We start from the raw sequence: 18,301 nt of genomic DNA, 5'->3' as shown, positions 1-18,301 counted from the left end.
GTTAAAGAGCCCCAAGCATTTCAGTCCACGCCAGCTTGTCAGTATCATACATGGAGGCCTCTGAAGGCCTGGCCCTGGCCTGTCAGTGTGCTGCTGTGGGCTCCACGCCGCTGGCACAGGGCTTCCATAGTTACACCAGAGTGATAAGGCAGGCTTGCAACCAGACCATATAGCCCCATTCCACACAGAAGCTCTTGGGGCTATTGTCCAAGAGCTTGTCTCACTATTAAGTCTTCTCAAATTTGACATGTCTCTTACCTCTGACTATGGAGGAAAACAATTCAGGGTAGTGGGTAGTTGATGGCTGTCACTGTGCCCAGCGAGAATGATCTCTAAGGATGTCATAGGGGAGTATTTTGAACTGAATCTTTTTTGCATATACATGTCATACCAACATCATGTTTCTTTTAAGCTTTGATGAGCAATGTCATGAAGTCCAAACTGAGAAAGATGACATCTTTGATAAGGGCTGCAGAGAGATTTTACATTTTTTGGTAATTATGTTTCACTGTGGCTGGTCAGACATTAGTGTCTTCAGGATCCCAGAGCTAGGAAATGCACCCATGCCTAAGCTAAATACATTTGTAATGAAATCTATTTGTACTTCCAAATGTACTTTGTTTACAAAAATATATTGGATTCTTATCTTTTCCTTTAAAATGTCTTTTATTTGGTATTTTTCATATTTTGAAAGAGATTCCTGTCTGTTGTAATAACAAGTGAAATGTTGCAAAGATATATAAATAGAAATGCTAATTATCCCTCTACTCCTCCTTCCCTCCCTCCCAAGGTAATCACAGTTATCTTGCACATCATTCTTCTTACACATACAAAAATAAGCAAACATATGTAGATATAAAAATTTCTGTTTATTTTTTGGAATAATTTCTAAAGAATGTGTATATGATTTTTATACTTATGTGACTTTTCCATGTCTTCTGCTTATAACATTAATACATATTCACCATAGGACATGTGGAAAACAAGAAAATAGTGGAAAAGAAAAATCATTGCTAATATCACTCAGAGATAATCCTGTAAAAACTCTTAATATTTATCGGCAAATTTTTATTTAGCACAGCAGAATGCAAAAAATATTTTGCATAGGGTGAAACAAAGGTGAATTCCAGACTAGCATTCACATTTCACCAGCTCTGTGAGGTTACTCAAGTTTTTTAGTCTTTCCAAACCTCACTTTTCTTATCTATAATTTGAGACAATGACATAATCTATCACATGTAATAATGTTTGTAAGTGGATCCCAAAATGGCAGCTGTCATGATCAGTAGTAATTTTTTTTTTAATTTTTTTTCAATGTTCCAAGATTCATTGTTTATGCACCACACCCAGTGCTCCATGCAATACGTGCCCTCCTTAGTACCCACAACCAGGCTCACCTAACCCCCACCCACCTCCCCTCCAAAACCCTCAGTTTCTCAGAGTCCACAGTCTCTCATACTTCATCTCCCCCTCCGATTTACCCCAATTCACTTTTCCTTTCCTTCTCTTAATGTCCTCTGTGTTATTCCTTATGCTCCACAAGTAAGTGAAACCATATGATAACTGACTCCCTCTACTTGACTTATTTCACTCAGCATGATCTCCTCCAGTCCTGTCCATGTTGATACAAAAGTTAGGTATTCATCCTTTCTGATGGAGTCATAATACTCCATTGTATATATGGACCATATCTTCTTTATCCATTCATCTGTTGAAGGGCATCTTGGCTCTTTCCACAGTTTGGCGATTGTGGCCATTGCTGCTATGAACATTGGAGTACAGATGACCCTTCTTTTCACTACATCTGCATCTTTGGGGTAAATACCCAGTAGTGCAATTGCAGGGTCACAGGGTAGCTCTATCTTTAATTTCTTAAGGAATTTCCATATTGTTTTCCCAAGTGGCTGCACCAACTTGCATTCCCACCAACAGCATAAGAGAGTTCCCCTTTCTCCACATCCTCTCCAACACTTGCTATTTACTGTTGTGTTAATTTTGGCCATTCTAACTGGTGTAGGGTGATATCTCAATGTGGTTTTGATTTGAATCTCCCTGATGGCTAATTATGGTGAACATTTTTTTCTGTGTCTGTGAGCCATTTGTATGTCTTCTTTGGAGAAGTGTCTGTTCATGTCTTCTGCCCATTTTTTTTTATGTGATTATCTGTTTTTTGAGTGTTGAGTTCTTTATAGATCTTGGGTATCAGCCCTTTGTCTGTAGTGTCATTTGCAAATATCTTCTCCCATTCTGTGGGTTGCCTCTTTCTTTTGTTGACTGTTTCCTTTGCTGCGCAGAAGCTTTTGATCTTGATGAAGTCCCAAAAGTTCATTTTCACTTTTGTTTCCCTTGCTTTTGGAGACATGTCTTGAAAGAAGTTGCTATGGCCAATGTCAAAGAGGTTACTCCCTATCTTATACCATACACAAAATTAAACTCGAAATGGATAAAAGACCTGAATGGGAGGCAGGAATCTATCAAATTCCTAGAGTAGCAGTTTTATTGCTGCAACATAGGTAGGTAGACAGGTAAAATGATACTTTGGTTTACCAGCCTTTTTCATTTAATCTTACATCAAGAACACTTCCTCAGATCACTAAATAGTCTTCAGAATGTTATTGCAATGATGGCATCATGGAACAATACCTCCATTATAATCTTTTGTTCTAAATTTTTCTGGTCTTCAGAAGCATCACTATTCATTCAAAGACTAAAGCCATTTTATTTTAAGGCAAAAGACTAGATTTCTGTCACCTCCGAATTTCAGCTCAGGCTTTGAGTCGTGCCCTTAGATGAGTGGTTTTAACTCTAGATAATGGCTGCTGTGATCTTTTTAAAAATATGCTACCATACACCCGCCCCCACCCCCAGCCATTCTAATTGGAGTTATTTGACTTAGGGCCTGGATACTGCTTTTCTCCCCCAAGCTCCTTTATCTACCCCCTCATCCTGTCCTATAAGAACCAAAGTACTAGATGATTGCCCAAGGCTTCTGCCATCTAAAGATTATCAGAAAAGCACTGTAAGCTGAGAAAGTAGTATGGTCTCCCTCTCTAGGGCTTCCTCTATAGTCTTATGATCTAAGACAGTAGTTCTCAAAGAGAAGGCTATTTTGCCGCCCCCCCCTCCAAGGGAGGTTTGCGATGTCTAGGGACATTTTTGGGTGTTATATCTGGGGACTGCTATTGGCATCCTGTGGGTATAGGCCAGGAATTCTGCTAAACATTGGACAGTACAAAGAACATCCCCTGTATTAATTTCCTAGGGCTATTGTAACAAAGTAGCGCAAGCTGGGGGTGTGAGGGGGATGCTTAAAACAACAGAAATGAATTATCTCGGTTCTGGAAGCTGGAAATCCGAGATCGAGGTGTCCTTCCACAGGGTTGATCCCTTCTGAGGACTGGGAGGGAGAATCTGCTTCAGGCCTCCCTCCTAGAGTTTGATAGTTTGTTGGCAATCTTTGGTGTTCCTTGGCTTGTAGCTGTATCATTCCATTCTTGGCCTTCATGTCACATGGTGCTCTCCCTGTGTCTGTATCTTCACATGGCCATTTTTTTTTATGGTGAAAAAATGTATATTTAGAATTAGCCAGCTGGACTCCATTTAGATGATCCTGATTTTGTTGGCAACATCTGAAGCATCATCGTCAGAAGTCCGTTTGGAAGCATATGCCTTCTTGTCTCTGTCAGGCCTGATTGGGGTACTGACCTTGGCCACCTCAATGTCATAGAGCTTCCTCAGAGCCTGTTTAATCTGCTGTTTATTGACCACAATGAACTCAAGTGTGTTGTTGTCTTCTATTTCCTTCATGGCTGACTAGGTAGTCGGGGGAACTTGATGATGGCATAGAGGTTAAGACTGTTTCTCTTGGGGGTGCCCCTTTGAGGATATTTGGGCTGCCTTCAGAGATGTAGTGTCTCAGGCCATCAGAAGTAGGCAGCATGTGAATCTCTATTTTGTATGTGACTATGGACACCTCTCAGTACCACTTTCTTGGCCTTCAGCGCCTTTGCTTTAGCCCCTACTTTGGGATAGGCAGAACTTCCTTCTTCATCTTTGGTGCCATCTTCAGAAAAAGTGTTTTGAGGCCCCATCACCATCTTTTTATAAGGCTTCTAGTCATATTGGATTAAAGCCCACCCAGTTCCAATATGACCTCATTTTAACAAATTATGTCTGCAATGACACTATTTTCAAAAATGGTCACCTTCTCACGTGCTTGAGGTGAAGGTTTCAACATAATCTTTTTGGAGGAACAGAATTTAATCTGTAACAGCCTCCCATACAAAGAATTTTCTGGCCCAAAATATTAGTAGTGCTTCTGTTAAGAAACACTTTCCATATAATCTGTGATCCGAACCCAGGGAGGTTAACCAAGGCCAGAATGGGGCAGTAGAAGGGTCTGCAAAGGTGGAAAGTGAGCAGGAATACCTCCAGTCCAGAGGGTCTGTGCCCTCGATCCCAGGGCTGCATCTGACCAAGGAGGAGGAGGGATTTGAAGGGACACTGTGTTAACTGGGCCAAAGCAGAAGTGTGGGTAGGCAGAGCCTCTGACCCCCATTTCCCTGGGTCAGGCCCAGCCTTTTCCTGTCTGTCCCCTTTAGGATTGGGAGAGAAAAGAAAAGTAAGTCCCCTATCCTGCAGGTTTTCCTCAGTATTTTCACGCCAACTATCTTGTCTCCCCAGAGCCCTGCCTTCCCCCTCTCACACCCACTGCCTCCCACTGGCAGCCAGACATAGAACATGGAAACCAGGAGAAACAGCAACACTGCAAAGTTATATCTTTTGAAAGAGAACATTGCTTTGGGTACACCCCCCCCCCCTCACAGTATGTCTTGAGTTGCCAAACCCTGCAGCAGGTGGCCCTATCATCTTTGTTCTGTGGGGATGCAGTCTCTCCACCTGCTTGTTTCCGTGGCTTGCAGACATCCACGTGAGAATGAACTTCTACAGGGCCATGATAACTGGGCAATCTACGTATCTGTGTCTGAACACTTAGGTCTACCTTGTTCGCTTTTTGAATGTTTGCCCACGTTCTTCTGTTAGGCTTACGTGTTCCCCTTCATTATTTTGCCAATTCAAGGAGAGTTGGTGAAGGAAGGAGAGGGAAGGGTGGCCAGGGTGGAAACCATGTTATCAATTTCTGGGAGTGGTAGGTTGCTTACTAGCAACATTGAATCCAGCTGGCTACATCTGGGGCCTGTTCAGCAGGAAGAAGATGAAATGCTTCCCTCCTCAGTTCAGTCTTCAGAGCTTTGTGTCTGCATGGCATTCTCCTGGTTTTGACCTCCTGATTGTTCGGGTCCCTAGGATCCTTTCCTTTGTCCCAGCCTGGGGCTCTAGGCCAGCCTCTGGCCTCTAATCCTCCCTCCTGTTTGCACCATCTTCCATCGAGCACCAGTCTTGCTCTCCCAGGCCCAGCCTATAGTCCAGTGTCTACCTTCTAATGCTTTCCAGGCCCTGGAAGCATAGGAAGGGGGAAAGTCAGGGACAAAGTCCTTTCTTGCTTTCTGTCTCAGCCCCCTAGGCATGGCCACATTTTCTGGAAACTGACCAGTCTTTCTTACAAACTAGACCTGATGTTGCCTGTCAAATTATACCTTATAACCTGTGTTGGCAACCTCTAGGATCCACCCTGTCTTTTGGTCCAGAAAACAAATTGTTTCTATGTTGTTGTTGTTGTTATATTAAATAGATAGATGATAATAGATCACATGCTAACAGTTTTCATGATTCTTTTGCTCTCTTGCCTGCTAGTAACTAAATATTCAGCCTCTAGCCTGTAGCTGAGAGGAAGAACACTGAAGTTCCTTCAAAGTATAGCGTTAAATGAAGAGGGCTGGTGCGAGTCAAAGAAAAGAAAAGGGTCAGTAAAAGAGAGAACACCCTAGTGAAAAATAACTGCTATTCTTTTCTCAGAATTCCTAGTCCTTGGTACATTCTTAAATGCATAAAAATTAGACTGTAGGAAAATAAAACTTTACTTTAAAAAAAAAAGCTTTACTTAAAATATGTGGAGTTCTGGAAATACACTGTTTGTCATTAATAGGAAAAGGGGCTACAACATCTCAGATAGAGAGAAGAAAATGCTCCTAGCAAGTAGCTATGCGTGTGAGAATGGGACAGGGTGTTGATTGTGTATGTTTGTGATATAGCCAGCAGTGAGGTTTCAGAGATAATCTCAACACCCAAGCCATTTATGTTGGGAGCTTTTGACATCTATAGTAGTTATTTTTGGTATTAGTCCCAATTAATAGACTGAATATTTGTACAGAGAGTCTCCAATTTAAGGAGCCTCTAATTAGGACTACTCATTAGACACTCCTTGTTTGGACATACAAATTGCCCTAATGAAGGCAACTATCATTTGTTCCTTTATTCAGAACACCATAAGAAGATGTCCTTCTAGCAGATGTAATATGGTGGGTTAAGCATCACTGGTATTAGGAGCAGTTCCCTCCTTTTTTCTTACTACTTCCCACCAAAGACCACTTGGCCATTGCTAGAGTCTATCCCCCGCCTCCCTGTGAGAGCCAGCAAATGGAGAAGAAATGTGTGTCTGGTGTTTGGGAATGAAAACTGAAAAACATTTTCCTACATCAGCCTAGTTATAAATGTTGGTTGATTGTACATGATGTACTATGTTAGTACCAAATATTAAACATATTATGTGCTCAACTGAATTTCTTTATTTTATACTGGGAATCTAACTCCCATTTACATTCTCAGTGTTAAATAAGAGGCTTACAAAGGGGGACACCTGGGTGCCTCAGTCAGTTAAGCATCTGCCTTCAGCTCAGTTCATGATCCCAGGGTCCTGGGATTGAGTCCCACATCAGGCACTCTGCTGAGTGAGACCCACCTCCCTGCCCATGCCCTTTCTCTCTGACCTACCTCCCTTCCCATGCCCTCTCTCTCCTTTCACTCAAATGAATAAATAAAAAATCTCTTAAAAAAAAAGAGGTTTACAAAGGAACTTTTAGGTCAATACTCATTCTTAAACTGGGTACTACCTACATTAGAAGGCAAGGTAAATATCCATTTCCAAGCCTTACTGCTGACAAGATCCTGGGCTGCTTTGGGGTTCAGTGCTGATTGAAAGGAGAGCGTTGCACCTACTAGGTACATTGATGAGTAGTTCAGATAGAAAAGATAAGTAAGATAGGACTCAAGGAGTCCTTTCCTTTCAAGGAGAATACAGTTTTCTCTGGAAGTCACCATATGTACTTTGAAGTGTATTACAATACAAAACAAAACAAAAAATAGCAATTGCAAAAGAATAATTGCAATATCATAATTTAGAAATCAAAGTCATAATAACAAATAAAATGCAAAGTAACAGGGAAGCAGAGGAGGTAGAGATTTTACATTCAGTCTTAGAGAGATATATGGTTTAGTGAAAAGTACCTGAAGGTGACAGCCACAGAAACCCTGCTTGCCATTTTCTAGCTATGGAGCATTCTTCAAACATCTTACTTTATCTCTCTGAGCCTCAGTTTTCTCATTTGAAAAATGAAATGAATAATGCCCATCTTAAAATTGATCCTAAAGTTTAGAGGTAATGTATATAAGGAGCCTAATACAATGCCTAGCACACCTGTAGACACCTCATAAACTTATACTGTGTTCTTTGATAGTAAATGTTCTATAAAGACTTAGAAAGAATGTGTATTTTGCTATTTGTGGATGGAGTATTAATAAATGTCAGTCAGATCAGCTAGATCAGGTCTTAACATCCCCTATATCCTTACTAATTTCCTGTCTACTTTTTCTATTTAATTATTGGGAGATAGGTATTAAATCTCTGATTGTGATTGTGGATTTATCTGTTTCTCCTTGAAAGTTTGTCAGCTTTTGCTTCATGTATTTTAAAGCTTTGTTCATAGGTGCATAAATGTTTGGCATTATGATGTCCTCTTGATGAATTGACCCCTTTATCATTATGAAATGACCTTCTTTTTCCCCAGGAATATGATTTGCTTTGAAATCTACTATGTCTGATATTAATAAAGCCACCCCAGGTTTCTTTTGATTAGTGTTATAATGCTGCAATTTTTCTGCCCTTTTACTTTTAATTTATTTGTGTCTTTACATTTAAACTGTATCCCTGTAGAAAGCACATATGTGTATGACTTTACACATATGTGGTATTTAAGAAAAAGCAAACAAGCTAAGGAAAAAAAAGAGAGAGAGAGAGACCAAGAAACAGTCACTTAACTATAGAGAACAAACTGATGGTTTCCAAAGAGGAGGGGGGAGGGGGGAATGAGGGGGAATATATGATGGGGATTAAAGAATGTACTTATCATGAGAACAGAGTATTTTTTATGATTACATTTTATCTCCTTTGTTGGTTTATTAGCTATAACTATTTTGTTACTTTAATGGTTGCTTTAGGGTTGGTTATGGTATGTGAATTTAATTTATTACAGTTCACCTTCAAATGATGTGAAGCTTCAAATGAGCTCATTTTACATTTTACATATAAGAACCTTATAATAGTACATTTCTGTTTCTCCCTTTCTGACCTTTGTACTATTGTTGTCATATGTTTTATTATACATGTGCTATAAACTCCATGCTACATTGCTATTTTTATATTATATTTTAAAGAAACTTAAATAATAAGAAAAAAATCTTACATTTTTCCCCCCATGTAATTAACATTTCCAGAGTTCTTCTTCATTCCTATGTGTGAATCTGTATTTCCATCCAGTACCATTTTCCTTCTTCCTGAAGGACTTCCTTAAATGTTTCTTGTCATGCAAGTCTGCTAATGAAGAATTCTTTCAGATTCGTATGCCTCAATATGTCTTTATTTCACCTTTGTTTTTGAAAAATACTTGAGGTGGACATAGAATTCTAGGTTGACGGGATTTTTCCTTCTTTTAGTGAAGATGTTGTTCCACAATTTTCTTCTTGCATTGTTTCTTGTAGGGAGTCTGCTGTCAATCTTTACATCTCTCTCTCTGTGTGTGTGTGTGTGTGTGTGTGTGTGTGTAACATGTCTTTTTTCCTCTGGCCACTTTTAAGATTTCCTTTCCTTTTTTTCCACTTGGTTTGACTCAATTTTTATGTGCCTTGGTGTAATTTTCCTTGGGTTTCTTAGGTTAAGTTTTAGTTTATTATATCTGTGGTTTTATAGTTTTTAGTAAGTTTGGAACTAGGGGGTCATTATTTTTTTAAACATCTTTTCTTCTTCCCACACTCTCTTTTTGGAATTTCAATTACATGGGTGTTAGCTTTATTAAAGTTGTCCCACAGCTCACTGATACTTCATTTAAAAAAATTATTTTTCTCTCAGCATTTCACTTTGAATAGTTTCTGGCTATGTTTTTGAGTTCAGTAATCTTTCCTCTCCTTTGTTTAACCTACTACAATCCAGTATATTTTTCATCTCTTCAAGTACAAGGTCTTTTTTTTTTTTTTTTAGTATCTTCTGTTTTTCTATTTAACTTTTGAACGTATGAAATACAATTGTAATAGCCATTTTAAAAAGCTTTATCTGCCAATTTAATATCTGTGTCAGTTGTAAGTCAGTTTTGATTGATTTTTCTCCTCATCATAGGTTATATTTTCTCGCTCTTTTGTATGTGTACTAGTTTTTTTTTTTTTTTAATTTGACAGAGATTACAAGTAGGCACAGAGGCAGGCAGAGAGAGAGGAGAAAGCAGGCTCCCCACTGAGCAGAGAGCCTGATGTGGGGCTCAATCCCAGGACCCTGGGATCATGACCTGAGCTGAAGGCAGAGGCTTTAACCCACTGAGCCACCCAGTCTAGCCCCTGTCTAGTATTTTTTATTAGACACCAGACATTGTGAATTTTACCTTGTTGGTTGCTGAATATTTCTGTATTCCTATAAATATTCTTAAGCTTTGTTCTGGGATATTGTTAAGTTACTTGATAAAAGTTTGATCTGTTCAGGTCTTACAAAATTTGTTAAGCAGGACCACAGCAGTGCTAGGTTAGGGCTAATTATTTGCCCCTGCTGAGGCAAGACTCTTCTGAGTATTCTACCTAATATCCTATGATTCATGAGGTTTTCCAGTGTCCCTGGTGGAAAAAGGTACCATTCCCAGCCTTGTGTGAACAGTGGGTGCCATTACCTTTAATTCCTTCCGGTTTTTTTTTCCCCAGCCTTAGCTCATGTCCTCACACACAGATGCATTCTCTGCATATCTGCCCAAGGTTGGGTAAGGAAAGAAGGTGAAAGAAATTTGTTTGTCAACTGTAAACTACTATTCTGATGTAAAGTTTGGGATAGCACCCTGATTTGTCTGCCATTCACTAATGTCAAAATCCAGAGATAAGTAGAGACAAGTTATCCTAGTTCTATTCTTCCATGAGGAAAAAGCAAAAATAAGTAAATAAATAAATAATGGGCTAGGGCTGCAGCAGGGTGAATGGAAGGTAGACTGAAGGCCTGAATTATCTAGGGCGTTTTACCTGGTTGACAGGGATTGGGAGAGAAGAACAGAAATTACAGCTATCTGTGTGTCCCAGTTGTCTGACTCAGGATAACCACAGGCCCTGCTTGAAAGCCTCAGTAGCTGAAGGATCAATAACCAGCTCTTCTACCCATTTTTGACATATCAGTTGGGTAATTCTGTTAAGGGGTCAAGTACAAGGCAGAGGCTAGGAAGCTTGGAAACCAAAGAATGCCTAGGAACTGTACTCAGAGTGAAGTCCAACCCTGGACCTGGGGCAGAAACTGCTGTTTATCTGGTCAGAAGGTGAGCAGAAGTGCTTTGGTTATACTCTAGTTGATATTCTCTAAGCACATTCCTATTTCAGGACTATACCAGGAAGTAGAATAAATCAAGTGGGACTGAACACTGCATATGAATTCTAGCATGTAAGGTCTTGTACCAAGTAGTTGAAGAGAGCCAAGGATTGAATATTAGGATTGATGGGGGAGTGATGTTTTCTTTAATTTATTAATTCATTCACTAAATATTTATGGAGCATTTACTTGGTGCCAGGCACTAACGGAAAGAGATAAAAGACATTGTGTGCCTCTTAGCAGATGAGAAAGGCAAATATTTGCATTGGAATATGGCAGGTACCAAGGAGGGGCTTGGCACAGATCACTCTGAGACCTCAGAGAAGCACATCTAAGCCAACCTTGTGTAAGAAGTGGCTATGAGGATGGACTTTCTGGAGAAAGTGATGCCTAGGCTGGGCCTTAAAGGGTAAGAATTGGTCATGTACAAAAAGTAGAGGAAGAGCATCTCAGGCAGAATAGAGGCAGGATTCAGTGCAATTAGTTTCTGGTAGTGTAAGCAGGTTGTTTCATTGGCTGTAGGGGATAAATGTGAGCTGGGGCTGTTGAGAAAAAGCAAGTGTCAGATGAAGAAGGGCCTGGCATGCCATGCTAAGGAATTTTACCCCAAAGGCAGTGGAAAACCACTGAACAGTTTTGAGTAGAAGAAAGGTGTGATTGGATCTGCTTTTTAGAATCTCTTTCTGGTAGTGATAGGGAGGAGGGCCAGCCATCAGGTAAAGCAGGGAGCCCAGCTTTTAGCATTGACTCCCTTGCCCTTCCTCCTGTCTTTATTATCCCTTTCTCTTTATAAAATCTATTTTCTCTTTTCTGCATTATCCAATATCATTTCTAACCACTGTCTAATTTATTCATGTTGATTCAGCTTATCCAAACATACCATGCTCATTCCCATCTCTGTGCCTTTTCATTCAGTAAGCATTTAACAAGTACCTGTAGTAAACCAGTCATGGTTCCTGGTATGAAGAACCAAAGATGAATGAAACATGGAACCTACATTTAAGCTCACAGACCAGTAGAGAGATACCCATGGGAGCACATTGTTACTATAGGGATGATAATGGCCATGAAATGGATAAACATAGAGTACTGTGAGCATAAAGAAAAGGGAATCATGTCAATGAGAAGCCCTCTTCCTTCTCTGCTAAATCCTGCCTTCACTCTGTATAGAGGCAGGACAGGGTCTTTATACACTAGTTACCTATCACATCTGTCCTCTATTTAGAACTGTTAGTGGCTTCCTGCTGTGTTTGGGGTGAAACTCCTCAGCATGGCACACCAAGGCCCTTCTTCATCTGACTGCATAGTGTAATAGTTTGGAGCTTGGTCTCTGAAACCAGAAAAGATTTTAATCTTGGTTCTGTCACTTATGAGACATGTGACCTTGGCCAGAAATTATTTGTGCCTCAGTTTCTTCATCTGTAGAATGGGGCTAATGGTTGTATTGACTTCATAGGGATATTTTGTAGATTAAGAAGTTAATATACAGGGCGCCTGGGTGGCTCAGTGGGTTAAGCCGCTGCCTTCGGCTCAGGTCATGATCTCAGGGTCCTGGGATCGAGGCCCGCATCGGGCTCTCTGCTCGGCAGGGAGCCTGCTTCCCTCTCTCTCTCTCTCTCTCTCTGCCTGCCTCTCTGTCTACTTGTGATCTCTCTCTGTCAAATAAATAAATAAAATCTTTAAAAAAAAAAAAAAAAAAAAAAAAAAAAGAAGTTAATATACATATAAATCTTTAGATTGTTCTTGGCATGTGAAAATTATTCAATAATTATTGACTGTTTTTTTTTAAATATTTTATTTATTTATTTGACAGACAGAGATCACAAGTAGGCAGAGAAGCAGGCAGAGAGAGAGAGGAGGAAGCAGTCTCCCCATTGAGCAGAGAGCCTGATGCGGGGCTTGATCCCAGAACCCTGGGATCATGTCCTGAGCTGAAGGCAGAGGCCTTAACCCACTGAGCCACACAGGCACCTTTTATTGACTGTTTTTATTCTCAGTTTTGCTATCATGTCAAGAAACTTTAACCTTTAATTATTATTGTGTTACTTGCCCAGTGTTAAGTGTTACCATAGTATTTCTTTCAAGAATGATTGTATAATAATCTTTGGAGGCAGCATACATTGCATATGCATCTGTACTCGTGAGAGACTCAGAGCCTGTCTTAAGGTGTTTTAGGTATGTCTTAGGGTGATCACCCATTCCAATTTGCTCAGAAGTGATGGGACGTCTAGTGTTAAAATCAGGAAAATCCCAGACAAACTGGGACAAGTTGTCCACTTTATGTGCAGTGGGTCCTTCGGTTTTGCTTTTTATCTCTTATTGGTCTCAAACTTCACTTTCAAATAAGCTTGCTTTGGCTTTGCCATAGATATTTATTTTTTGCCTAGAAAATATAAGGTTACAACCTGTGGGTTTCTTTGGGGTTTCCTGAAATTCTGTAGGGTTTAAGATAGAAAATATGAGGGATTCCTGAAAAAAACAAACAAACAAACAAAAACAAAACTCCCATCTGCTCTGGGTATATTTACTAGAAATTGTGGACAACCACAATTCCATGAATTCCCTAAGTGGCACCGAGGGATTCTTCCTCCTTTTCAAGTCCCACCACCACTCTACTCACCTGCATTGGGACAACATTTGCTTAGGCCATTGTTTTTCAGACAACATTCCTTAAGTAGCCATGGGGACCTCTCTAAGTATTTCTTAAAACCAGGACACGTGTTTACTGAAGGCTTGCCCATCTTCCTCAGTAAAACTGAGAGTCTGTGTCAACAGCCTCTGAGAGTTTCGACCCCAGCGCATTAGCTTTCCAGGGCTTCCATAACAAAGCAGCACAAACCAGGGAGCTTAAACAACAGAAATGTATTGTCTGTCAGTTCTGGAGGCCGGAAGTCCAAGATCGAATTGTCAACAGGATTGGTTCTTTCAGAGGGCTATGTGGGAGAATCTGTTCCCTGCCTCTCTTAACTCTAGCAGTTTGCTGGCAATGTTTATCATTCCTTGCCCCATAGATGCATGCCCCAATCTCTGCTTCATCTTCACATGGCATTCTTTCTGTAAGGATACTGGTCGTGTTAGATTAGGAACCCGCTCTACTCCAGTAGTACTTCGTCCGAACTAATTACATCTGCAATGACTCGTTTTCCAAATAAGGTCACATTCTGAGGTTCTGCGTGTTAGGACTTCAACATGGGAATTTTCAGGTTGGGGGCAAGGAGTACAATTCAATCTTTAATGCCCAGATCTTCAGGTGAATTAAAAAAAAAAAAAAAGTAAAACAAAGCAGAACCCACCCCCCAAAAAAACAAAATAAAAAATGAAAACTCCACGGACACTAAAGACTACTTCTCCATAGGCCAAGTCATTACTCATAAACCCATTTCAGTTCTCATTCACTGTGCATTTGATAATTTCCTTTTGCCAGATTTGCATCCTCACCAGTCACCACTTATTCACCACTCCATAGGGCATTGCATGACTGTAGGGATATTTAGAAATATGATAGACACTTGAGTCACCAGTTCTCAAGCAGGGAATATCAGGATCTTTTTTAAGGGAAGCCTGCTGAGGAAAAGTAGAATCCGTGGCATAACTCTTATAAAGGCAGTGACTCCCGTCCTGATGAATAATAATTACAAGCTGGTTGCCTTTTTAAATGCTCTAGAGAATACCGTGGTGTGTACAGACAGGGGTTGGAGGAGTGTGTGTGTGCATGTGGCAATATGCGAGTGCAGGCAGTCTCTTAAAGATCACCAGGCTCCTCCCCAGCCTTCCTGCAAACATTAAGCCTTCACTGGGTGCACAGGGAACAGCCTGCATCTCCTCTCTCTGACCGTGGCTGCTTTCTTCTGTCAGCTCCCTGGAATTGCTGACCCCTTCCCCTGCAAAGAGATAGCTCTGTTCCAAAAGATAAACACCAGTAGTCACAGGGAACTTGGGGGCAAAAGTCAAACAAGTCTCCTAGTTATTGTTTCCTGGGTGTTCTCGCATAGAAACACAGACGATCTTTGTGGATGAGGTATTTCTGACTCTGGCAGTTACAGCCTGAGATGCAAAGGCAGTGATGGATCTTCGCAAGGGTGGGGAGTCGCAGCGCATGGGGACTGGGGTTCTCGCATGCCTCCTCGCTTCTTCCCAGGGACATCCCACCTCTGAGAAATCTCAGGGATGGAGGAGGCACCTAGCTAGTGCCCACTTGTGCCAAGCTGCCAAGCTGCTAGCTCGCTGAGAGGCGGCGGGCGAGCCTGGCACTCAGCTCCTCCGTGCTGGATCAGGGAGCTGTGGGCTCCCCGCCTACGCCCTGCGCTGCAGCTCTGGGCAGCCCCGGGTGGGCTGGGGGAAGGCGCGAAGCTCGGTCAGTGACTGCAAGTTGACTTTCGCTCACTGTTGCTGCTGGCAGAATACCTACACCAATGCGGACAAGCTCCTAGAAGCCGCCGAGCAGCTGGCTCAGACGGGGGAATGTGACCCCGAGGAGATCTACAAGGCAGCTCGACACCTGGAGGTACGCATCCAGGACTTTGTGCGCCGGGTGGAACAGCGGAAGCTTCTCCTGGACATGTCTGTCTCCTTCCACACACACACCAAAGAGGTAAGGTGGGCTGGTGGAAAGAGAGCATTGGCTGGTATGCCCCGGGGGCCTGGGTGGTCTTAGGGTTCCTAGCCTCCTGACAGTGATGACACTCGCAATTTGCCCCTGATAACCTGTATTTAGTTCTCAACCAGAATGGAACAAAATTTTTCCCTTCTCATCTCTAGTGAGGGGAGGGCCACAGAAGCAGGTCATTGACGAAGTCTGCTAGAGCATTCAGTCTGCAGCTGGAGAAATTTGGGGACCCCTGGTGTAGAAATAGCCATGGCAAAAGGAAATGTATAATCGCCAACTCCTTTCCCACCCCAGACCCACTTTCTCTTGGTCGCTGTTTCCTGTCAGAAATCAGTCCAGCAGAACTTTGATCATCTTTGCTACCAGCAAGAAGCATACAGAGTTTGCAAATGTGTTCCATGTTTTTCTTTTATCTTTTTAAAACAGAGGATTAAATCTTCTTAATGAGGTCTGCCAGAGGGTTGATGTTAAAGCAAGTTGGTTCTCAACTTGCCTGCTGGTGGAGCGGCGGCAGGTGAAGGAAAGGGGAACTTACCCTCATGCAGGAGGAAACCAGCTGGGCTTAAGTCCGGCCTGAATCATTCACAGAGTGGAGAGGGGAGAGGGGAGGATGGATTAGGTTACACTATTGGCAGGGCAGAGGGCCTCATAGAGAGGAGGAGGGCTGCAAACCTGCAATTGCTTTTCATTTCTGATTAACATGGCGCACTCTGAAATGGAGTAAGTGGCCAGCGAGGAGGCACACTGAGCATCTTCTATAATAACACCCTTGGCAGATGAACTCATTAGGTGTATGCGTGCTTGTGTTCCCCCAGGAATTCATTTTAATAGAGTATTAATTAGAGTTTGATTGCTTCTCAGGAAAAAAAAAATTAACCCTGCTTAATTAAGTTGATTTTTTGATATTTGAAATGCATTAAGAAGCCTGGTTGTTACTACTTCACAGGCTTTTCTGACACTTGGTGGGAATGAATGCAAATCATTGCAGTGCCTATCAGAGAAAAACATGAAAAGATAATGTTTTCTAAACTGAGATTCCCCAGGCAGATGGAGGGCTGGCGAGCTCCCTGAAGATGGCTCTGGTTCCTCTCTGTGGGACCCACAGCCACTCTCTGATGAGTGTCTGTAAAGCAAGGGGATTAGCTTTAATCCAGGTTTTCCTGCCGGGCTGTCTGCTTGCTTGGGGCTCACCTGATTCTTAATGGTTTCAGAAAGCAAAGTCTTGTGTATTCTCTTCTAATTATGAGCCTGTGGGTGATGGAATGGAGCAAGAATGAACAGGAGTCATGTTCCCCGTGAGGGCTGTGGGGGTGCTCACTGCCCAGAGAGGTGATGGGTGAGGTTAGTTTAGCCATATCTCCATGTTCTGTGCATGGACCTAAGGACTGGGATTCTAGTCCAGAGTCTGCTGCTATAGAACCATGTGAGCCAAAAACTAATGATATACTATATGGTGACTAACATAACATAATTAAAAAAAGACAAAAAACAAAAAACAACCATGTGAGCTTATGCAGATCACTATGCCCCTGGCCCTAGGTTGCCCCATCTATAAAATCATGCAGTTGGATTCAGTGGCCCCAAGACCCCTTATAGTTCTAGTGTTCAAGACTCCTTTCTTTTTCTTCTTTTCATCTTCTTTATTTGATGGTGATAATAACAATAATAAATAAGAGTAAGTCTGAAATAATACAGATGATTTCTCTGACCTAAGATGTGGTTCATTGTAAGCACTCAATGCATAATAGGTAGTATTTTTTTTTAATTGGGCACCTACTCCTTGCCAGACACATGGAATCGTCATGATCATCTTATGGTTTAGATTTTCTTAAACACAGTTTCAAACAGGGAAACTCGGGCTCGCAAAAGAGTCTGTCTACGTCATGATGGAGCTTCTCACCCGTGGAGACCTTATGTGTCTTCCTGAAGACTGCTTGTGCTTGCTTCTGCTGTTCCATACTCTCTCCTCCCATGTTCCTCTGCTATCTCCTCCCCTCCTCTGCTGTTCTTCCTTCTCCTTACCCTTCTTTTTCCTCTTTACATTTTCAACCCTTGAAACAGGGCCTTGATGGGGAGGGTAGATCTTAGCTGAGAAATGCAAAGTGTTGCTAGGTTGTGGGTGTGGGAGGCAGAGGCTGATAAATACTGTCACAGATCCTTTCTGCCTAGTTATGGCTAATTTCTTCCTCCTTTTTTTTTTTTTAAGTAGGCTCCATGCCCAGTGTGGAGCCCATTGTGGGATTTGAACTCACGACCCTGAGATCAAGACCTGAGCTGAGATCAAGAGTCAGATACTTAACCAACTGAGGCACCGAGGCACCCCCTCCTCCTTCCTTTTCTTTCTTCCTTTCTATCTGCATCAGTCGTCTCCTGAGTTTTTGCATTAATGCCACTGTGTAATAGAATGTTATTGTGGGATATGATTTTGAAGGAATTAGGTAGAGCACCCTATACAAGAGATTTCTGGGCAGGAACTGAGCATCTGCCTTCATAAATGATTTAACCTAGGCTTCCCGTGACTCCCCAGGCTAAAACTCATAATTTTACTTTTTCCCACTTCCTACATCAAAAGATTTACTCTAATTAGGATCAGAGAGGAAACAGGAGGAAATTATGAGAAAGATACCCTCCAAGCCCATTTCTTCTACAGATTGAATAGTGTGTTTAATCCTTTTGGCCCTGCATCATGAATTCTTGGTGTCCATGGGAGTCTGGAAAGTTAAAACCTTCTAACCATTTTATTGCAGTGTTCTTCATAATTTGAATAATTAAAAACTATCTAAATAGTCCATGTTGAGTGATCCATTAAACTATTCACAGTACATCTAGCCAGCGAAATATTATATAGTTATTATAAATCACATTGTCAAAGATCATGAATAGCATGAGAAAGGGCTTGTAGTGTAACATATAGA

The 18,301-nt window shown here is 41.5% G+C and overlaps 1 protein-coding gene across 25 annotated transcripts in view; it reads left to right on the top strand.

Annotated features, from left to right (window-relative positions):
* The window catches only part of KALRN (kalirin RhoGEF kinase), a 675,882-nt gene that overhangs the window by 338,056 nt on the left and 319,525 nt on the right, over positions 1-18,301 (top strand). For all 25 annotated transcript variants that reach the window (XM_047734954.1, XM_047734936.1, XM_047734961.1 and 22 more), the window contains exon 11: positions 15,180-15,371. In XM_047734954.1, coding sequence (XP_047590910.1) covers positions 15,180-15,371 — 192 coding nt within the window. The remainder of the gene's footprint in view (positions 1-15,179; positions 15,372-18,301) is intronic.

This window comes from Lutra lutra, chromosome 1, assembly GCF_902655055.1.
Source record: "Lutra lutra chromosome 1, mLutLut1.2, whole genome shotgun sequence".
Classification (NCBI taxonomy): Eukaryota; Metazoa; Chordata; class Mammalia; order Carnivora; family Mustelidae; genus Lutra; species Lutra lutra.
The sequence above is the reverse complement of the archived record's forward strand: the minus strand, read 5'-3'. Positions and strand labels throughout refer to the sequence as shown.